At 41.8% G+C, this 24,032-nt stretch overlaps 1 protein-coding gene across 2 annotated transcripts in view; it reads left to right on the top strand.

Annotated features, from left to right (window-relative positions):
- The first annotated feature begins 1,485 nt into the window (after positions 1 to 1,485).
- Positions 1,486 to 24,032, top strand: part of LOC144696097 (lethal(3)malignant brain tumor-like protein 4) — a 72,737-nt gene continuing 50,190 nt past the window's right edge. The window contains exons 1-5 of one of the 2 annotated variants that reach the window (XM_078567360.1): positions 1,486 to 1,614; positions 5,756 to 5,889; positions 6,843 to 6,948; positions 15,509 to 15,647; positions 19,000 to 19,123. In XM_078567360.1, the coding sequence (XP_078423486.1) occupies positions 5,773 to 5,889; positions 6,843 to 6,948; positions 15,509 to 15,647; positions 19,000 to 19,123 (486 nt within the window). In that variant the 5' untranslated portion in view covers positions 1,486 to 1,614; positions 5,756 to 5,772. Of the gene's footprint in view, positions 1,615 to 2,037; positions 2,160 to 5,755; positions 5,890 to 6,842; positions 6,949 to 15,508; positions 15,648 to 18,999; positions 19,124 to 24,032 lie in introns of those variants that run through there. The other variant, XM_078567358.1, reaches the window with a different exon arrangement.

Raw genomic sequence — 24,032 nt, forward strand, 5'->3', positions numbered from 1 at the left:
TTGCCCACATGTCTGTCCTTGGCTTGCTGCATTGTTCCAGTGAAGCCCAACGCAAACTGGAGGAACAGCACCTCATCTTCCGACTAGGCACTTTACAGCCTTCCGGGCTGAATATTGAATTCAACAACTTTAGATCATGAACTCCCCCTCCCACCATCCCCACCCTGTTTCTTCCCCCTCCCTTTTTTTTCCAATAATTTATATAGATTCTTCTTTTCCCACCTATTTCCATTATTTTTAAATCTACAACTAATACCTTGTTAGTCTTTCCACCCCACCCCTACTAGAGTTGTACCTTGAGTATCCTGCCATCCATTCTTAATTAGCACTTTTCTTAGATAATATCACCACCTTCAACATCTCTTTGATCCTTTTGTCTGTGACATCTTTTGATTATCTGCTCCTATCACTGCTTGCTTGTCCCCACAACCACCCCACCCTCAACTTCTGTCTCCCACCCACCCCCTCCCCCCACCTTAAACCAGCTTATATTTCACCCCTCTCCTAACTATACTTCAGTTCTGTTGAAGGGTCATGTTGGACTCGAAACGTCAACTTTGTTCTTCTCCGCCGATGCTGCCAGACCTGCTGAGTTTTTCCAGGTAATTCTGTTTTTGTTTTGGATTTCCAGCATCCGCAGTAGCTTTTTGTTTTTAACTTGATACAATGCTCATGTTAAAAACAAGAGCTCATTCTAACGAGTCCAAGTGTTTCTGACCTACTTGGCGGGGATGCAAGGCATTGAGTTTGCAGCAGTCCAATGAGGCACCTTTACATATGTACATTTGTGCTTTAAATTTTACACTTTCAAAATGAAATAATTGTTTCCACTGTTTAACAGCGCTTATTCCTTTGCTCACGAACGTACACATTTATCGGACGAAGAATGTGCAGCTTTAAATGTTATTGGCTCAATGTCATGGTGTGGATCCGACTGCGTTCCGAAAATGCCACGCAGTTATATTTCACAGAATAGCTAAGATTCGGCCATTTATACCACCTTGCAGAAATTGCGTGCGTTTGAAATCAGCATGTTCCATTTGCAAGTTGGTGCGGAATAAATAACTCGCCGGGGAACGAAATTAACCACGACACATCTCGTGTGGCGAAATCTCGAAACCCTTTGTTTTTCTCTCCCCACCCACTCTCTTTATTTCCCCTAAAAGCAACACCCAACACGGGTGGAGGTGGGATACACACAATAATCGCATGTCAGAAAAACAAAAACGAAACCAGCCATAAATAAATAAGAGAGAAAGAGAGGAGAGGAGAGAGGGGTGGGGGAGAGAAAAGGGAGCAAAAACAAAAGTTTGGCAGCAACTGGCATCTCACCAGTCGGAAGCAATGGGACTATCAACAATTTAAAAAGAAAACAGGAAACCCCTGGAAAGGGAGAGAGAGAAATAATTCCCAGTTGAATGGGTACAGAGTTTATCTTCCCGCAATCGCAGAGTGCCATCATGCAGTGAGCGGGGACTTCCTTGCGCTGGGCGAAGAGTGGACAATGTTGCAAAAAGTTTGTTGCCTGCAGTGTGTTCTCACCTATGGAGCATGCGCGCTGCCCTCGGCCACACTCCACACAACTGACAACTATTTAGTTGGGAAGAAGCGGAGGTGCGTTCACTCTCAATGTGGTGGGGGGTGGGGATGAAAAATAGCTTATTTCGCGCCCCCCCTCCCCCCCGACTTCATTTCACAGCCAGGGCGCTGTAACAGCCTCTGTTTCACACTTTGTGCCAGGTTTTCCTCCTCTTTCGGACTTTTAACCAGTTGAAATGATTGCAACCAGCATTAACTTTGACGTTTCTTTCGAAAGGGTCTTAGGAGAAATTGTCCACCTCTCTTTTTTCAGCCTAAAAGTTTTCTCCTTATATTCAGAAAAAAATGAAGTTTTTTTCTGTTCTAGTGGAAGGGAACTTTTTTTTTTAAATAGGAAAATGTCGCTTAAAATAAAATATATTTCCAAAGCCCGGGGTTGGGGTTGAGGTTGAGGTTGGGGAGGGTGATTTTATTTTATATTCTTAGGGGAAACGAGGATGAGGAGAATTTCTGTAATGGCGATGAAGGGAGCTGTTGTTCTGAAGCTTGTTTTTTTTTTATATGTATTGAAATCTCAGCTGCCGGGCTGTCGAGAGAATTGGATTTAAGTGAAGTGAAAGGTTTGTGAATTTTAAGTCTCCAACGTGTTTCAGGCCTTGTTGATTCCGCCATTTTGTGACAAGTCTAAACTCAGCTGAAATAATTACATCAGGAAAGAAACTTTTTAAAAAAAAATTTATTTGTTTGAAAAAAAAAAGAAATTGTAAAACCCGGCAACCTGGAAAAGCTTGAACCGGGCAGCAACTAAATCCGCGCCTATCGAAAATTGACTATCCCCGTATTTTGTGGATTTTTTTTTTCACCAATATAAAATTATTCTCACAGGCCGGAAGAATTATGATTTACTATCTCTTCCCCTCCCATGCTTCCACTCTGCAAGCCCATGCATATTAATAAATGCATTGCAATTGTTGATACTGTTAACTTATAACAATTGCTGAGAGCGTAGAATTTTTGGGGAGGATGTGAGATCGATTTTTTTTCTGCTGAACGTGTCGGGTTTTTATTTAAATTATATTTTTTTAAAAAATGACTTTGATATTTTCCGGCTCAACGATATAGATCAGTAGGACAGGGTATGTATAATTCGACTTGTCTGTTGTTTGTATGAGATGAATTATTTTTTTTTACTTGTATTCTTTAGCTCAGTAAGTCAGGAAGGCTCGAGTTGAACGAGATGTGTCAAGAGCGACTCCTGGTGGCCAGGTCAATGGCTTCCAGGATATGGGGAATGATTCCGATCATATTGTTTCTGCTCCTGTTTGTATTGCGATGTTAAATAGGGTTGCAGATCTTTGTTTCGATTGTTCTTGGGGTGCAACACAAATCAATATATATATATTTGAATTAATAAATATATTAGATTGCGCTTTGTGGGATGAGTAACATTTCTGGAGCAGCGGAAGTGCCGCAGGTGGGAAAGAACAACTTGCATTTATGTGGCACCTTTAATGTAATAGAAGTGCTTTACGTGAGCGTCAGCAAGCAAAACTTTGACACTGAGCCATATAAGGAGATATTAGGACAGGTGGCCAAAAGCCTGGTCAGATGTAGATTTAAAGGAGCATCTTTGAGAGGGAAAGAGCCAGTGAGGTTTAAGGAACGGAATCCCACAGTTTAGAGCCTAGTCATGCACACCAATGGTGGAAAGATGAGAATTTGATAAGTACAAAAGGCCGGAATTGGAGGAGTGCAGAGATCACGGAGAGTTTTTAAGGAGTTTACAGAGTTAGGGAGGTTACGGAGACATTTGAAAACAGATGAAAGTTTAATAAGTGTTATTCAAATATATTCCTGTACAGTGGCAGCAGTGTACACCATCTACAAGATGCACTGCAGGAACTCGCCAAGCCTCCTTAGACAGCACCTTCTAAACCCATGACCATCTAGAAGGACAAGGGCATCTGGAAGTTTCCCTCCAAGCCACACACCATCCTGATTTGGAAATGTATCGCCGTTCCTTCACTGTCGCTGGGTCAAAACCCTGGAACTCCCTCCCTAACAGCACTGTGGGTGTATCTACAACACATGGACTGCAGTGGTTCAAGAAGGCAGCTCACCGCCACCTTCTCAAGGGCAATTAGGGATGGGCAATAAACGCTGGCCTAACTAGTGACGCCCACATCCCATGAATGAATAAAAAAAATGTTTAAAGCATACCTAATTTAATTGCCTTGTGTGCTTTAAACGTTAATCAGCGTTAAAAATAATTTTGCAATACAATGCAGAAATTGTAGTTTAATTCCAGTTTGAGGTCCTAATAGGAAGGTAGGAAATAGGAGCAGGAATAGACCCATTTGTCCCATTGAGCCTACTGCATCATTCAACTAGATCATGGCTGACCTTCTACCTGAAGGCCATTTTCCCCACACTATCCCCATATCCCTTGATGGCTTTAATATCTCAAAATCTATTGATCTCTGTCTTGAATATCCTGAATGACTGAGCTTCTACAGCCCTCTGGGATGGAGAATTCCAAAGGTTCATCACCCTCTGAATGAAGAAATTCCTCCTCATCTCAGGCCTAAATGGTCCACCTCTTATTCTGAGACTGTGTCCCCTGGTACTAGACCCCAGAGTCAGGGGAAATATCCTTCCTGCATCTACCTTGTCGAGCCCTGTAAGAATTGTGTATGTGGATTGCAAATTGTGGCAAATGTTAAAAAAAAAACACCTGGGTGAGGTGGCCTTGCACTGCTTCGGTTTCACATCAGCTGAAGTATAATTGTAACCGGAGGGAAAAAAAACCTATTTTTAAACTTTTATTGTCTTTAAAATTTTTAAAATGATCCCATCTTCATGTTTAAATGTCATTAATAGTGAAGAGCCAATAGGACATCAAGTCTGTGCTGACATTAAAAAAAAATTACCAATGATGAACAGAGTTTCTGACTATTACATAGAATTATTTACAGCACAGCAATGGGCCATTTGACCCAGCTGGTCTGTGCTGGTGTTTATGATCACACAAGCCATTTAACTATGCTTTTAAGGATGTATGTGTGGTGTTTTCCACATGCCAAAGTACAAAATGGTATTCAGCCAGGAGTGTAATACTGCTATTGATTCTGGCCTGCAATATAAAGATAGATTCAACAAAAATTAATGACTCGTCACTGCTAATGAGTAACACTTGGCAGGTCTGTTTTCAAGCTAAATGGTTTGCTGAGAGGATTGTTTTTGTGTGTGTCTTGATTCATCAGCTGCTGAAACCCTCTTCTATGCTGTTATTACCCCACCTTCAGGTACCATACTCTGAGGGAATTGGTGACCATGAACTTCCAATGGATAGGTCCATGATTATGCTTGGCAAACTACTGCACTGGTTTGCCTTTGCCTTCTGCAGAACAGCTAACCAGAAGACTCTCCCGCTCTTACCACCTGCCATCAGGAAGGTTATAGGAAGGTTTTACAGGCTGATAATCAACCTGTTTGCCCATGTTATGAATGCACCTTCCATGGCCATCAAGTACTGGAAGTGGGACTTGAAACTGGAGCTTCTGGCCCAGAGATAGGGATGCTACCACTGCGCTGCAACACCACCATATTGCTGCTACCAGACCTGACTCTTTCAACACACTCCTAGCATGCCTGCCACATTCTATCCAGTGTAAACTTGAGCTGATCCAAAACTCTTCTGCCTGTGCCCTCCATCACCCCTGTGCTCGCAGACTTACGTAGGCCCCTGGTTACACAGTGCTTCAATTTTTAAGATTCTCAACCTTGTTTTCAAGTCCCCCCATGGCTTTGCCCCTCTCTATCTTTGCAATCTCCTCCAGTCTCACCACCCTCGGATATTTGAACTTACCTAATTCTGGCCTCTTGAGCATCCCAAATTTTCATTGCCACCATTTGTGGCCATACTTTAGCTGCTTAGGTTTAAGCTCTGAAATTTCCTCCCTAAACCTCTCCCTCTCTCTAACATTCTCTTCTCTAAGACTTCTTTGACCAACCTTTTGTTCATCTGTCCTATGTGGCTCAGTGTCATATTTTGTTTGATAACACTCCTGTGAAGCATCTTGGGACATTCTATTACATTAAAGGTGCTGTGTAAATGCAAGTTATTGTTGTAACAAAGGTGCAAAATAACATTCAGACTTCATTCCAAATCTAGGCATTGCCCTTGTGCATTGATAGACTCTACTTTTTGCTGCAGCAAATCTACTGAATACAATGGAACAAAGTTTAAGAGAGGAAAATGTGAATGCTACAGCAGGACAGGATTTTGACCTGCTTAGTGCTATGGAATGGAAGGATGGAATTGCTACACTGCCAGGCAGCAATCTAAAGGTAATTCATCAATCTGATTGGAATGCATGTTTCTGTAGCACCAAAGAATTCCAGGAATCAGTCAGTATTCAGCTACCTAACTTTCTGCTGCAAATTTACCCCATAGTCTCAGACACTGCTCATAGAACATCAGTTCACCATGAGCTCTAGGAGTGGCGGACATCAAGTTACAAATGATCAACTTTCTGCACATTTAGGAAAAAAGAAAATGCTGATTTGTCACTTGTAACCTCTACAAGTTAGGGTATTATTTCCTAGGTGTGACAGTGTCACTAAACTACAGAGTTTACAGTCTAAGACACGCAGATTTGGGAAAATAAAACTATGCTTATTCCCTTGCACCACGCACTATTTGTTGGCTTTACCAGTTCGCCCTAGGGTCTTCTGAATAATTACCATTGCTAAAATTCTTAAGTATTAATTTCTGTTCTTTAGAAATCTCTTCACCTTTGGTGTTAGTTTACCTTTCGGTCCTTGTTATAACAGCAGATGCTGGTAATATGTAACAGGAGATCCCTTAGCATCTGAGAAGAGAAAAGTCAAATTATTATTTCAAGTGGGGCATTTTGTCACATCTCAGGTTCTGAAATGTTTAACCCGTAATCTCTCTGAGGCTGATAGATCTGTCTTTTTTAGGATCATAAGAAACAGGAACACCAATGTCCTGTACAGTTGCAACACTGTACAAAAGCCCTGTCTTATGCAACATTCAGCTTTTTTTTCACTTATTTTAAGAAACCATACATGGCAGACATTTAACAATTCAGAATCCAGCTATAAACATGGATGTAAATTCTCAGTGCAACACTTGCAGGAGGGTACGTTGGTCCATCATGATCTGATGGATTATTTAGCTCCACGAACTCTTCAAGGTAAAAATAATGCAATTACTTGGAAATGAAGAGATGAAGCAAAATGATGGATGTATCCATAACTTACTTTCTTGTGAACAGTTCCGAATCACTGAGTTCAACACCCTGGAAATCATCACAAATGCAGAGATTGAAGATGGGAAAGACACCAGCTTGAGAAGTGGGAGCAGGGCCCTAGATTTAAAAGGTGAGGTTTTTTTCGTTTTTTGGAAGTGTGTGTCAACTTGACAGGCTTAAACATTAGAATGCCACGGTTGCCTTTTCCAGGAACTGTGAATCAGTGTTCCAGTGGTTCTGTCACATCTGATATTTTTTTGTTCTAAATTTTTGGACTGTTTGTTGAGCAGCTAATGAAGTCTGTCTCTCTGGTGTAGAGGTCAAGAGTGTTGCATTGTCTGAGGCACTGCCCTTCGGTTAAGGTTAATTGCCTGTTCTTTCTCACTACTGTTTGGGGAATTTTGTTTTGCATGAAATAGCTGCCCTTTGTTCACTTTAGCGATGCATTTCCAATTTAATTAATTTATAGCAGCTGCACAGAGACATTTCTAAGACTTGCAACAACACATTGACCTAACAAGTTTTTCTTGCTCTTTATTTCCTTTCTTTACATTATTTCTTTCCCTTTCTCTCTATGCTCACACTGGGGCACAGCAGCACAGTGATTATCTTCTTCTTAAATTCTCTGTCCCAAGGTAGGTCTGTGACGATTATTCACTGACCCACGAGGGAGTGCTATGATTTTTTTCCACTTCAGGTAGTGTGCAGAGGCAGGCCCTGAGTCTACCTCAGTTGGAACAGGGTTCAAACCCTGTTCTGTTGCCTTTAATCTGATCCACACGCTAGCTATCTAACCAGCCCAACTAACTGGCACCCCCCTCTGGATTGGTAATCCAGAGGCCTGGGCGCATTATCTGTAGACACGAGTTCATATCCCACCAGAAGCTGGGAGATTTAAATTAATTAAATAAGTCTGGAATGATAAGCTCGTATCAGTAATGGTGACCATGTAATTACTGGATTATTGTAATGGTTCACTAATGCTCTTTAGGGAAGAAAATCTGCCATCCTTACCTGGTCTGGCCTGCAAGTGACTCCAGACCCACGGCTGTGTTGTTTGATTCTTAACTGTTGTCTGAAATGGCCCAGTAAGCCCCCTCGGTTAAGGGCACTTAGGTTGGGCAATAAATGCTGGCCATGTAAGAGATGCCCATATCCTGTGAATGAATAAAATAAAACAAAATAAATTTGCTGGTGCCTATGATTAAGGCAAGGGATTGGGGTCGTCGTGAATTTACCCCAAATCATGGGATGCTTGCGATCAGAATTTTGAAATATTGTGTTGAATGCTGATAGTTGAAATGTGTTCCGGCACCAGCAGGACATTATTGCAATGACTCCAATGGGAAATTAAAAATGTATCAACAAATCTGTAGGCTAAATTCTGTTTCTTGAAATAGTAAGAACATTTGTGCATCACAACTGGCTTAACTGTTGGTTGTAATGTTCCAGCAGACTAATACTGTAGCAGGTGGACTCTTGACCAACTTTTGTCACACCACCTAATACCTTCTCCTTTGTCTTGGCATCAAATTTCTGTTATGCCTGTGAATCACTTCTTCAACACGTTTTTCTGCATGAAAGATGTTTTAACAATGTGATGTTGCGACTAACAAACCTGTCCTGTTATCAGTTGTGTCAACCTGTAGTTGATTCTGATGTATATGTTTAAGTTTATTAATGTCACACCAGGGTGCAACTCCAGCCCAGATTGATGGATGAAAGTTTTAGAAAGTTTTCTGGATATTTGGATCCTACATGAAATATTTTTGGACAGTTCCAATCCAATTGCAGTTCTACTTGGTATTGGCTGAAAACTGTCTATGTCCTATCCCACACTAAAAGTCATGTTGGCCCATCACACCTGCCCTTGCTGACTTATGTTGGCTTCCAATTTCTTTTCCTTGTGTTTAAAAGCTCTTCCCTATCTCCATAACTTCCTCCAGTTCAACAATTATACCTTCTTTTTCTTCCTCATCCCTCCCCACTTGCCTCAACATATTCTCCTCAGTCTGGCCTCTCGTACACCTCAACCCCCCACCCTACCCTCCAACCATCTTCATTCCACCATTGGCAGTTGTGCTGTTGGGTGCATGGACCTCCATCCTTGTCTTTCCATCTCCCTCTCCTCCATAAACCCACATTTTTGATCAAGCTGTTGGTCATTCCCTGTAATCTCTCCTTTTAGTTTAGCTTCCATTTACCTTGCACCGTTATGAAGCACCAACAGGAGGCCATAGACTGGCTGGTGCAGTGAATTATAAAACATTATGTAGAAGTGGTGATGTTTTCCTGAGTTTGAAACTGAGTCACCTTGTGGTAGGTGTAGAGAGTTTTACTCGGCTTCTAGCTCTGTGTCCATGTTGCGGGGTTTGTTGGTGCCAATACTGGATGCTGAAATGGAAAGAGTTCCTTTTTTTCAGCACTAAAAATCCTTTGTGTTGATGGGCACAAAAACGTCCACTACTTGAGATAAAATCATGCTTGCAGCAATATGATCCAATAATCACACGATTTATCGCACAATGTTGTGACAAATCAGGAGCTTTAGCTTTGAATTACGTTAGTGGTTTGATGTTTCAGGAAAACAATTTGTGAACTTCAGCCTGTTTTGATTTCCATTCAAGCAATAGACTGGTCTGCTGAGATGCTTCACAGCTCTCTCTCAATCCGTGCCACACAATTGTCATGTCATTGAATATCAGTGTAATAGCTTCTAGCACTTGGTAAATCCTTTAGCTGCTTAGTTTTTAAAAAAACCATACCAGTTTGCCATTTGGTAGCACAGATCTTGAGTATTGCAGACAAAATAGACATGTTGAAGCTTTACAGCTTGCACTCATCAGGACACTTCACAAGAATGCCAATATAAGTTTCAAACTCAGGAAAATGTCACCACTTCTACATTATGTTTTATAATCAGAGTCCACTTGCCAACCAGTCAGCACTGTCTTCTCATCCAGTACAAATTGTTGTATTCCCCTTGTTTTGGTATTCTTGCAAAGTGTCCTGATGAGTGCAAGATGAACCTTTTTCACAGATCTCTTTTCTCAGCAATACCAGTTTGTACTGGTTCATGAATCCAAGGTCCAAAAAAACTAGGTTAAAGTGAAATTTGCATGCATGCTAGTAAATATATTCAAGGTACAGTGTCTCAAAACCTGCAACCTCGGGGCTGAGGCTGTGCCAGGTTTCGGATCCTGCCAGATTTTAGGTCGGGCGGTTCAGGCCAAGCTGGGTCAGGTGGGGTCAAGGGGTGCTTGGGACTGATGCGTAAGCAGCGAGGTAGATAACTAGCCTGACGCCGCACCGTACCAATGCTGTGCCTAGCTGGTTTTAGGACATCCAGATTTGAGACACTGTACCTGTATTATATACGTGTGTGTGTATGTGTGTATATGTTATATAGATATATATATTGTGTGAGACATGCGCAAGCATTTATATAGCATCTTATCACATCCTCAGGATCTCAGATCAATTATTTTTGAAGATCAGTCACTGTTACATAGGCAAATTAATACTTATCCAAACCTATGTTTATGTAACATGGTCTGTAGTGATTGTACTTTGTTCTTGAAGACAATTACCCTCTTTGGGAGAGAATCGGTCCTGATGAAGCTCTCGGTGAATATTAGGAACAATGCAAGAAAGGCAGCCTCTCTCTCACGCTTTTTGAAGACCTGGAAAATTTCTTTGGATCATCAAGCTGCTGCTGTGCATGTACCTATTGATGTAGCTTCCCCTCAATTGAGTGATGTGCTGGTGCCTGCACTGGCACACCACCACACATCGTTACTTGCCAGTGGTCACCTCTGAGATTTCCCAGCTGCTCAGATTAACTTTAAATAGGTTTATGTGCAGGTGTCAGCTGTGGCTCAGTTCATAGCACCCTCGCCTTTGAATCAGAGGGTTGAGGGTTCATGTCCCACTCCCGGAAAACCAAGAACTGTGAACGTACTCGGAAGAGTTACGTGCGATCTGTTGATAACTCGAAAGAGTTAAGGCACAGAACCATCTTTCCTGTTTTGTGATTGCTTTTAAGTCATCCAAGAAACTGCTGCTTTCTGGTTTTTTTTCAACCATAATTTACAAAGCACCTTTAATGTAGTAAAATGCCTTCACAAGAGTGTTATCAATAAAAATTTGACACTGAGCCACATAGAGCGATAATAGGATTGATTACCAAATGGTTAAAGAGGTAGGTTTTAAGGAGGAGAGAAGTAGAAAGTGGGAGAGGTTTAGTGTAGGTATTCCAGAACTTGGGGCACTAGGCAGCTGAAGGCCTGGCCACCAGTGGTGGAGTGATAAAAATCAGGATAAAAGAGCGAGGAGAGCGGACACACTGGAAAAAAGCACAAGGGGAGCGACAGAGACCCAGGATAAAAGAGCGCGAAGACATATCTTAGTTGTCAGTGGTACTAGCATTCAATAAACACAGTAAATTGTAGCATACATAGGAAGAAAGTAATTAAAGTAAATTAAATAACATAATTTAGAATGGCAGGACAGGTGTTATGTTGCAGCTGTGAGATGTGGGAGATTTTGGATGCCAAGGCGATCCATGACAAACACGTTTGCAGGATGTGTGAGCTGCTTAAGGAATTCTGGATCAGGATTATTGACCTGGAAGCCGAAATGCAGATGCCGCGCAACATAAGGGAGGGGGTGAAATACCTGGATACTTTGTCCCAGAAGAAAGTCACAGCCCTTAGAATAGGATCATCTGTTTTGGTCAGCAGTGAGCGACAGGAGGATGTGACTGTCAGTGAGGCAGGTAGTGGGACTGAGCAGACAGTAGTGGAGGAGCCTCAGACTTTGCAATTGTCAAACAGGTTTGAGGTGCTTATGACCTGTGTGGATGAAAGCGAAATGTGCAAGGTGGATGAGCTGGCTGGCCATGGCACTGTGGTACAGGAAGCCATTTAAGCAGGGGAGTAAAAAGGAATGTAGTGGTAGTAGGGGATATTATAGTAAGGGGGATTGACACTGTTCTCTGCAGCAAAGAGCGAGAGTCCAGGCGGCTAAGTTGCCCACCCAGTGCCAAGGTTCGGGACACCTGCTGAATACGGGAGAGGAACTTGCAGTGGGAGGGGGAGGATCCAGTTGTCATGGTCCACATGGGTACCAATGACATAGGTAGAACTAGAAAAGAGGTTCTGCAAAGTCAGCATAAGGAGCTAGGTACCAAATTAAGAAGCAGAACCTCAAAAGTAATGTCTGGATTATTAACTGAGCCACGTGCAAATTGGCATAGGGCAAATAAGATTAGGGAGACGAATGCTTGGCTGAAAGACCGGTGTGGGAGAAGTTGGGTTCTGGTTTGTTGGGTACTGGCATCAGTGCTGGAGAAAGTGGGGGCTGTACCATTGGGGCACTTTACACCTGAACCAGGCTGGGATGAGTGTCCTCGCAAATCGCATAACTAGGGAAGTAGAGAGGGCTTTAAACTAAACAAAAGGGGTGAGAGATCAAGTTTGGGTAGAGGTAGCAATTCAAGGTGTAGAGTCAAGACAGGAGAGCAAAATAGTAATATGAGAAATGAGGGTCAGGGAATAGCAGGAAGGGGCAGAGAGAAAAAAAACCTAAGAGTACATCAACAGTCAAGACTAAATGTTACAAAGACAACAATAAGACAAAACTGAAGGCTCTATCTGAATGCATGTAGCATGCATAAAGTAAACGAATTGATAGCCAACATTGAAATAAATAAATATGATCTGATAGCAATTATGGAGACGTGGCTGCAGGACAACAAAGATTGGGTCCTTAATATTGAAGAGTACACGACATTCAAGAAGAATAGGAAGCTAGGTAAAGGTGGAGGGGTAGCACTGTTAATCAAAGAGGGCATTTGTGCAATAGTTAGAGATGCCCTTGGTTCAGGAGATCAGGATGTAGAATCGGTTTGGGTGGAGATGAGGAATAGTAGGGGGGAAAAGTCATTAGTGGGAGTGGTCTACAGGCCCTCTAACAATAGCCACAGTGTAGGACAAAGCATTCAAGAGAAAATATTGTGTGCTAGTGATGAAGGGACGGTAATAATGTGATTTTAAACTGCACAAACTGGAAAAATCAGATTGACAGTAGTAGCCTGGATGAGGAGTTCTTAGAACGCTTTTGAGATAGTTTCTTAGAGCAGCTCGTTCTGGAACCAACCAGAGAGCTGGTTATATTTGACTTGGTATTGTGTAACGTGACAGGATTAATTAATAACCTCAGAGTAAAGGCACCCCTAGGTATCAGCGACCACAATATGATTGAATTTTACATCCAGTTTGAAAAGGAGAAGAGTGGGTCTAAGACTGGCATCTTAAACTTAAATAAGGGCCACTATGTGGGGATGAAAGCTGAGCTAGCAGAAGTGAACTGGGAAACTAGGCTAGAGGATAGATCAATAGAGAAACAGTGGCAGACATTTAAGGGATATTTCAGACTACTCAGAATAAGTACATTCCTACTATAAAGACAAATTCTAAGTGGAGGACTCCTCATCCGTGGTTAACTAAAGATGTTAAGGAAAGCAACAAACTTAAGGAAAAAGCATGCAACTCAGCAAAGATGATAGCAGGACAGTTGATTGGACAGAATATAAAGAACAGCAAAGAATGACTAAGGTTAATCAAGAGAAAGAAATTAGAGTATGAGAGGAAACTAGCTAGAAATGTGAAAATGGATAGCAAGAGTTTCCACGGGTACTTAAAAAGGAAAAGAGTAAGTAAAGTGAGTGTATGTCCTCTAGAGAGTGACAGTGGGGAGTTAATAGTGGATAATAAGGAAATGGCGGAAGAAATGAACAAATATTTTGCTTTTGTGCTCACTATAGAAGATGCAAAAAACATTCCAGTAATAGCTGCAAATCAGGAGGTGAATGGGAGAAAGGAACTTGGTGAAATTGAAGTCACTAGGGAAATGGTACTGAGCAAATTGATGGAGCTGCAGGCTGGCAAGTCTCTGGGTTACATCCTAGGGTCTTAAAAGAGGTGGCTAATGAGGTAACTGATGCGCTGGATTTAATTTTCCAAAATTCACTAGATCCTGGAAAGGTTCCATCAGATTGGAAAGTAGCAAATATAACCCCTCTATTCAAGAAGGGAGGGAGGCAGAAAACAGGAAACTATAGGCCAGTTAGCCTGACATATGTCGTGGGGAAGTTATCAGTATCGACCATTAAGGAGGTTATAGCTGGGCACTTAGAAGAGCTCAAGGCAATCGGGAAGAGCCAGCATGGTTTCGTTACAGGAATATCATGTTTAATCAATTTATTGGGGATTTTTGAAGGAGTAACGTGCGCAGTGGATAAAGGGGAGCCTGTAGACATACTGTACTTGGATTTCCAGAAGGCATTTGATAAGGTGCCTCATCAAAGATTATTATGGAAAATGAAAGCGCATGGGTGTAATGGGTAACATATTAGCATGGATAGAAGGTTGAATGGCAGGAAGCAGAGAGTATGCATAAATGGGCCTTTTTCTGATTGGCAGGATGTGACGAGTGATGTCCCACAGGGGCCTGTACTGGGACCCAACTTTTTACGATTTACATCAGTGACTTAGATGAGAGTGTGAAGACATGATATTTGCAGATGACACAAAGCTAGGTAGGAAAGTATGTTGTGAAGAGGACATGAGGAGGTTGCAGCTGGATATGAATAGGTTGAGTGAGTGGGCAAAGACCTGGCAAATGGAGTTTAATGTGGGAAAATGTGAAGTTGTTCACTTTTGCAGGAAGAACAAAAAAAGCAGAGTATTATTGAAATGGTGAACGGTTGCATAATTCTGAGGTGCAGAGGGATCTAGGTGTTCTAGTACATGAGTCACAAAAAGTTAGTATGTAGGCACAGCAAGAAGGCTAATGAAATGCAATCCTTTATTACGAGAGAGATTGAACATAAAAGTAAGGATGTTATGCTTCAGTTATACGGGACATTGGTGAGACTGCACCTCGAATACTGTGTGCAGCTTTGGTCTCCTTATTTAAAGAAGGATGTAAATGCATTGGAGACGGTTCACAGGAGGTTTACTAGATTGATACCTGGAATGAGTGGGTTGTCTTAAGCGAAAGGTTGGTCAGAGCTTGTTTCCACTGGAGTTTAGAAGAGTGAGGGGTGATTTGAATGAAGTGTACATGATCCTGAACGGCCTTGACAAGGTGGAAGTAGAAAGGATGTTTCCTCTTGTGGGCGAGTCCAGAACTGGAGGGCACTGTTTTAAAATTAGGGGTCGCCCTTTTAGGACAGAGATGAGGAGAATTATTTTCTGGGGGTTGTGCAACTTTTGGAATTCTCTGCCTCAGAAGGTGGCGGAGACGGGGGTCATTGAATATTTTTAGGGCAGAGGTAGATAGATTCTTTAGGCAAGGGAATCAAAGGTTATCGGGGTTAGATGGGAATATGGAAATCGAAACATAAGTTGATCAGCCGTGATCTTATTGAATGATGGAGCAGTCTCAAGGAGCCAACTGGCCTACTCCTGTTCCTGTTTCTTATGTTCTTACGTTATTGGAGATGTGCAAGAGGCCAGAATTGGTGGAGCGCAGGGATTTTGGAGGGTTGTAGGGCTGGAGGAGATAAGTTTTTATTTCAATCACTTTTCACGTTCCTGGATTGGGGTGTGTGTATGAAACTAAGAATTTTCCTTTTTCTTCCCCCCCCCACCATGTCCCTCCTGTATCTGTGGCAATGGTACCAGCTTCACAAAATACAGAGGAAGTGCCCAGCATGGATGGAATCTATTGCTGCGGGAACTGTGGACACTACGGCACTATTGAGCACTTCAGTCACGGGGGTAAATTCTGCAGTGAGGCCTGTGCACAGCAGTACAAAGAAAGGTAAGCATTCTTCACGGACAACCCTGCTCCACAACAGCAAGCTTCTTCGATGCAATAATTTCCTTGACCCATTATTTCCGCTCCGTCTGAATTATGTATCTATCTGAAATCGAACACGACTTCCTTTCAGTTACAGTGAACCATTGGTGATGTCATGAAAACCAGCATCCTCTGAGTAAATGTCTTAACCGTATAAGTTACACTCCTTATAGTTTTCTCTGGTTCAGGTGTTATTTGCCTTATTCGCCTCGACTAAAAATGATTCACGTGGACCGAGTCTGACATTCATTTTTTTTCACACGAGATTCACCTATGGCTCTTGTGTGATTTCACCTTAACGATAAATGTTATAACAGTGGAACTAATAACTAGTAATTCTTTTAACTTCATTATACCATTATGACTCAGTTAGTAAAACTAGAAAAGCCAACTAGAAAAGGTACGCAAGTGGGCGGTTTTTATTTAGTCAATCTTGGTATTTACAGGAAATACCTGCACAATTATTGAATTGTTTGTGCTCTGTGTTGCAACCCGTCTGAAGATTGTGTTAAAATCCCCCCCCATCTCCCAGCAAGTTATCCGGTTGTTAGAATGCTGAGAGAGAAATGACAGCATAGAAATAGCACCAGAAAACCAGTGTCAGTTCCGTACAAGGTTCAGCTGATTATGATAGTGATCAGATGAGCATACACATCCCGGTCTATATGGAGTTAGCTGTTTGTGGGAATGGTGATGATCAGGTTTTGGGCTAGGGAGGGCAGGACCGTCCAGGATTGCTGCTGTTGAACCGACTGGAAATGCATGTATTTGATGTCAGGGCAGTATGGAGTTTTTATTGGGTCGATAAGTGTAGTAGTTGTGATGTTGGGCTAGGAAATCCCACTATGGTAAATTGTGAACCTGAATTCAATAAACCTGGTCACCATTGGGATGGCTGCCAGCTTGTCATTAGAAACATGTTTCGACTAGGTTCACTAGTTCCCTCAGGGTGACGAACTGTCACACCTTACTCAGCCTGGCCGACTAATGATGTTGTCCCATTCTACATACTCGATGATGCTCAATACCTTTAGACATGGCCTAACAAGTCACAAGTGGTGGTAAAAACTGTTGCAGAAAGCATTAGATGTAGCTTCATCCAGATTCGCACAAACAATCTTTCTTTTGAAGCCAGGTTGCCTCCGGTAAAATAGCTTGCCAGCAATTGCTGTTTAAGTTTATATGAACAGTGGCCACTGACATCTGCCATCCGTGTAATCCAACCTCCTGAATTAGCCAATGACTTCACAGAAAGGGAGAGAGAAATTGGCATTGAAAAGGAGTGGGGGTGGGGGGATAGTATACTGGGGATGTGGAAATAAGGTTATTATCAAAAACAATTGTAAAAAAAAACACAGTTTGCACATAGGTTTATATGTGGAACAAAACTATCTTTAATTATTCTGAACCACAATTTCCACTGTAGGTTGCAGACCATGTGGGAATCTTATACTTGCATATTGCAGTAAAATTTACAACATGGAGGCCCTTCGTACACGGGGTAGTTTACCTCCTGCCGATAACACTGTCCTGTTTATAGTTTGAGGAAGAAGGCAGAAAACACAAGGCTGCCACCTGTCTGACTGGGCTGAATTTTTCTATACCAGTGTTGCAAGTTTCTTTCTCATTTACTGGTACACTGGTCTAGTTTTTGCAGTCAGCAGTGAAGGAATGGTGCTTGCCATTCACTGGATTTTGCAGTGTTTGAGCATAGACTTGCTGTCAGGGGATGTGTGGCACCTGTCAGGTTGGCAGGCAAAAGCAAGGATCTTCAGCCAATCAGATTGAAGAATCCTCACTGTGCCATGCAGAGTCTAAACAAGGAAATATTAACCAGGCAGTATAAATTAAATTTTTGTACAGAAAGTGAAATAAAGGTTGGGAAAGAAAGATGTGAATAAAAGAGAGAGAAAAGAGGCGGACATAAAATTTTGAAAAGTATTTTTATTCTTTAAAAAATTTCCAACATTAAATAAATTCTGAAGGCATGAGCCTGCACACTTGTTAAAATTAACTTTTCAGTGCCAGACTGTTTTGGCAGTAATTATGACTTCATGACATTTGAAAAAATTCACTTATCACCTGTCTGGAAGTCTCCCTGGTTGACAGGCTTGGGCGCCTGTTGGGTGGGAAATGCTGCAGCAGAGATTGCAGCCCAGAAACGAGTAAGTTTGTACTGTCGGGGTAGAGATCTGTAGGTCAGAGACAAGATGGGGGGTGGGTGGGGGTGTCATTGCATGTGAGTGGTGTCAAATTGTGATGGGGGATATGTAGGAATGCAGGGTTTGTGGTGGGAGGGAAAGGTCTGCTTGCACAGAAGGAAGCAGGTTAGCTTGGTGTGCTGCAGGGAAGTGCTCTTGCTTCTCCTGGCCCACATGCAGTGCTGGAAAGCAGCATTCCTCAAGGTCAAGGAAAGCTGGTCGCCCAGCATTAAATTTAAAATCTGAGGCATGCAGGTGCATTAAAATATTTAAATGAGAAACCTACCTCCTTGGTCTCTCCTGCCTCCCCACCACCTTTGCCCCTGTTAAAATCTGAAGTGGTTTGAGGCTGCGTTTGAGTGGATTCAGGTTTGAGATTTGGAAAGATTTTTGCATCCCACCTCATGCTAACCCTACTTGTTTTCTGGGGTTAGAATTTCTCTCAATAACTCCAGGACACTAATCCAATTATTCCTACACAAATAACAATTGGATTCCTTTACTCCCAGATACTTGACTATTTCCCACCAGATTGCTTTTTATAATGTCAGGGTATTAAATGTACTTGACTGGACCTTTATTTTTAAGGTGACTACAGCCCGCTCCCACTCCCACAACCATCCCCACCCTTGTAGTTTTTGGCAAAATATTTTTGAAATATTGCTGTGACAATTATGGGCAACTCTATTCTTGCTGCTATTTTAGCTGCACTTGGTTTGCAGGTGTGTTTTTTTTTAAATCTTGGAGTATTCTTTGCAAATGGAAGCAAGCCTATTCAACTCTGGTTTTAACATATTGGCCCAGTGTCAATCAATAATCGCTACCTGGCCCTCAACCCAGTGGGTAAATAATGTAAATTCTAAGTCACACAGACCAGAAAGTCTCAAGTGCATGTCTTGAGTTAGCTGATCAGAACTGGGAGCAGGAGTGAGGACCAAATTTAGTGCTTAACAGGCGAACAATTTGTGTGGTGATGTTTTTGTTATAGTTACATAACGCTGACACATTGGCGATACAATGATGATCCCTCTCAAATTTGTCTATAAACAACAACGCTACTTTAAAGAGCTAATAATCGATTGCTACTTCAAGGTTTTATGTCATTTTCACAGCACTAATAAACCTACTCATGTAGATGTGGCAAATGGCAATGGCTCCATCATGAAACGTCTCAGGAAGAAACGAAAGCTGCTACTAGACTGGGCGGATGAAGATTTTCAGGCAGATGAAGATGAGGTAGAGTACCAAGTGTCTTATTGAATTCTTTTTTTAATATTGACATTTTTAGCTTTTTCTTTTATGCACTAGCTATCTTCAGCATTTTGTTATAGGAATTAGTGACTGTTGTGAGAATGTTACAAAAAAATCTATATTTACTATGGCCATTCAATTTTTAATTGTTTAAAGAGATTGCCTTCAGTATTGGAATAACTTAAATCATTAACTTCAGCATCATTGTGATTTTAAAATAAAAAGAATATGCCTTTGCGCTAAAGCTGCAATTGAGGAACCAAGTTGGAGTAGTTACTGAGGTAGACACTATAGGAGGAATGAATCTCCCCTTGTTGATGGGTAGTGTCACTGTTCAGATCAGTTACTTGCAGTTTGTTCCCTAATATCATTACTCTTAAAAATATGTATAAATATAATTTATAATTGACCAGTCTACTATGGAATTTCACATGGTGAGTCAAGACAAGCAGGGTAATTTTAATGTTGAGCATTTACGATACAAACTACCTATAAAAAGTTGTCATGCAGTAATTACACCTGCTTGTCAGTGATTATGCAGTAGTGGTTCCACTGGTGGGAGGCTGTAATTACAGTGTAAAGTGCTTCAACAGCAATTAGTTGTAAATGTGAAATAGGAATTGGAATAGAAAAGAGGTTGAAGGAAGTGTGTAATTATTTAACATTTCTAATGTACACGTGTAGTAATTATATTTTTGGAATGGCGTTAAAAGGTTCAGTTGTGTTTGAATTTTACTAATTGGTTTGATGATTAATGCTAAAAGAAAGAATTGCATTTTTATAGAGCCTTTCACAACCTCAGGATGTCCCAATGCACTTTATAGCTATTGAAGTAATTTTGAAGTGTGGTCACTGTTGTAATGTAGGAAAAAATTGTGCACAGCAAGCTCCCAGAAATAGAAGACCATATAATCTGTTTTTATGATGTTAATTGAGGGGCAAATATACTGAGGGCAACTCTTTTTTTCTTTGAAATTGCGCCACGGGATCTTTCGCATCCATCTGAGAGGGCTAATGATTTGAAAGATGACACCTTCGACATTGCAGCTTGCTCTCAATCCTGCATTGGAGTGTCAGCCTTGAATTTTTTTTACGCTCAAGCCTGGGATGGAACTTGAACCCACAACCTTCTGACCTAAGGCAAGAGTCCTACCACTGTGCTACCAGTACATCTGACACCTGTCACAAAAGACACAGAAGAGATTTACTAGAATGTTTCCAAGATTGAGGATTGCAAATACATGGATAGAATGGAGAAGTCAGGGTTTTTCTCCTTGGAGTGGAGAAGACCAGGAAGAGATTTGATAGAGGGTTTAAAATCACGAAGTGTTTAGATAAAGTGAATAAATATTAACTGCTTCCAGTGACTGAATGGCCAGTAACCAGAGGGTACAGATGATGGGCAAAAGAACCAAAGGTAATAAGAGGAAAAACATTTTTACACAATAAATGTTTAGGATTTGGGATGCATGACCTGATGGGGTAGTGGACAGATTCACTGGTAGCCTTCAAGTTGGAATTGGATAAATACTTGAAAAAGAAAAAATTGCATGGATATAGGGAAAGAGTGGTGGAGTGGGTTTAATTGGATTGTTCTTCGAAAGACTCAGCATGTGCTCGTTGAGCCAAAAGATGGCCCCTTACCATTCTATGAAGACAGCCTACCAACACTTAGTTGCCTAGGCTTATCTATGAAGTCACAAGTCAGGAGCATGATCAAATATTCTACTTAACTAAATGGGTGCTGGTCCAACAACATTCATGCTCAATGCCATTCAGGATAAAGTATAGTAGTCTATTTTATTGGCATTCCATTCACTGCCTTCACAATCCAAGTATTGTGGCTACATGTGTACTGACAACAGGATTGATTGCAGCAACTCATCAAAACTACTTCATCAGCAACTTCAAACCCTGCAACTTCCATCACTGAAAAGAACAAGAGCAGCAGATGCATGAGAAATTCTAAGAACCCCTCCAAATCTTGCACCGTCTGACTTGGACATATATCGCCATTCCTTCATTGCCACTGGGTTAAAATCTCGGAACTTTCTACCTAACAGTATTGTGGGTGCACCTTCACCACTCAGACTGCAGCTGTTTAAGAATGTAGCTCACCTCCACCTTCTTGAGACCTTGCCAGCAACACTTGCATCCTGAGAATGCATTTATTTAAAAAAGGATGGCTTACTTGGAAACTGCACTGGGACACCATTGACACTCTTGGAACCTTATGCTGGCAAGAGTTGGCACCTTCAGGGGAGGAGGGAAAAATATTTAAATTGTAGAATATTGGATGCCTTTCTGGTAGACTGGAAAGGTTTACTAACACATCATTGTGCTACACAGCAAGTTTCCAAACTTTGTGGTACAATTGAGGAGTGGTTGTGCTTTCCCATAGTAAGGGAGGGAAATTTGTTCAGCTAGTCACCCCTGGCCACTTCCATGCATGTCCTAGTTCTAAGCACATAGGGGCATAAACAAAGCCTGGAGCAGGTCAACTCCCTGATGCCTCAATGCAGGAGGAAAAGTATGGAATTGGGGAAGATGATGAGCAGCATGATAGCAATAATGAAAATTGAACATTAGAGTACTACACTCCTTAAAAGTACTCTTTTATGTACAATTTTCCTTCTTGCCGTATTTCTTTGGAAATATTTGTGGATGATTTGAACATTTAACAATTGACTAATGTCTGCCAGGAGTAGTATCTAATTAGTACTAAGCTGGTTTTAATTAGCAGCTTAGAAATAAAAAAGGGGCATTCACACTACTGGGAGTATACTACAGACCCCCAAATAGTGAAAGGGAGATAGAAGAACAAATATGTACGCAAATTTCTGCTTGTAAGAACAAGAGGGCAATAATAGTAGGAGACTTCGACTATCCTAATATCAACTGGGATTCTAACAATATAAGGGGCACTGAGGGAGAAAAATTCATGCAGTGTGTCCAGGAAATTTTTTTCAACCAATTAGTGATAAACCCAATGAGAGGAGATGCAATTCTGGACCTAGTCTTGGGGAATGAAGAAGGGCAAGTGAGTGAAGTGACGACAGTTGACGACCATATCGGGGACAGTGATCACAATTCAGTTAGATTTAGCATTACCATGGAAAAGGACAGAGATAAGGCAGGAGTAAAAGTCTTGAACTGGGGGAAGGCAAACTTTGCAGAAATGAGAAGGGACTTGGCTGAGGTGGACTGCACAGCACTGCTGGAGGATAAAACAGTGGAAAACCAGTGGGAAGCACTAAAAAGCGAGATCCTAATTGTACAAAGTAGACATGTCCCCTACAAAAATAAGAGTGGTACTGCCAAATCTAGACCCCTCCCTGGTTGTCTAGAGGAATACAGGGGAAGATCAAACAGAAAAAGAAAGTGTACGATAGGCACAAAGAACTAAGCACTGCAGATAGCCTAGACGAATATAGGAAGTGCAGGGATGAAGTAAAAAAGGAAATAAGGAAATCAAAGAGAGGGCATGAAAAAAGATTAGCAAGTAAAGTTAAAGGTAACCCAAAGATGTTTTACCAATACATTAATGCTAAAAGGTTAGTTAAGGAAAAAGTGGGACCTATCAGAGATGAAGATGGAAACTTGTGTGTAGATGCAGAGGCTGGGCTTTTAAATGAATATTTTGTCTCCGTATTTACAAAGGAAAGGGAGGATGGAGATATAGTATTCCAGGAGGAACACTGCGAGATATTGGACGGGATAGTCATAAAGAGAGAGGAAGTACTCGAAGGGTTGAAATCCTTGAAAGTTGATAAGTCACCAGGGCCAGATAGATTGTTTCCGAGGCTGCTGAAGGAAGTCAGGGAGGAGATAGCAGATGCTCTGAGGATGATTTTCCAATCTTCACTAGATACAGGGGAGGTACCGGAGGACTGGAGAAATGCAAACGTGGTTCCATTGTTTAAAAAGGGATCAAAGGAAATGCCAAACAATTATAGGCCAGTTAGTCTTACATCGGTGGTGAGCAAATTAGTAGAATCAATCCTGAGAGATAGGATTAACTGTCATGTGGAAAGGCATGGACTAGTCAGGGATGGTCAGCATGGATTTGTTAAAGGAAGGTCTTGTCTCACAAATTTGATTGAATTCTTTGAGGAAGTGACAAGAAGGGTTGATGAAGGTAGTGCAGTGGATGTTGTGTACATGGATTTTAGCAAGGCATTTGACAAGGTCCCACATGGCAGATGGGTCAGGAAAGTAAAAGCCCATGGGATTCAGGGTAATGTGGCAAACTGAATAAAAGGTTGGCTTTGTAACAGGAAACAAAGGGTAATGGTCGATGGATGCCCTTGCAAATGGAAAGTTGTCTCAAGTGGTGTTCCACAGGGCTCGGTGTTGGGACTCTTGCTATTTGTATTATATATTAATGATTTGGACGTGAACATGGGGGGCACAATTGGGAAATTTGCAGATGACACAAAGACCCCTGGTCACCCTGGTCCACTCCTCCATTACCCCCTACTCCTCAACCCCCACCTATGGCACCTCCCCATGCCCAAGCAGAAGATGCAACACCTGCCCCTTCACTTCCTCTCTCCTCACCGTCCAAGGGCCCAAACACTCCTTTCAAGTGAAGCAGCATTTCACTTGCATTTCTCCTAACTTAGTCTACTGCATTCGTTGCTCCCAATGCGGTCTCCTCTACATTGGAGAGACTGGGCGACCGCTTTGCGGAACACCTGCGGTCTGTCCGCAAGAAAGACCCAAACCTCCCTGTCGCTTGCCATTTTAACACTCCACCCTGCTCTCTTGCCCTCATGTCTGTCCTTGGCTTGCTGCATTGTTCCAGTGAAGCCCAACGCAAACTGGAGGAACAGCACCTCATCTTCCGACTAGGCACTTTACAGCCTTCCGGGCTGAATATTTAATTCAACAA

This window comes from Cetorhinus maximus, chromosome 21 (assembly GCF_964194155.1).
Source record: "Cetorhinus maximus chromosome 21, sCetMax3.hap1.1, whole genome shotgun sequence".
Taxonomy (NCBI): domain Eukaryota; kingdom Metazoa; phylum Chordata; class Chondrichthyes; order Lamniformes; family Cetorhinidae; genus Cetorhinus; species Cetorhinus maximus.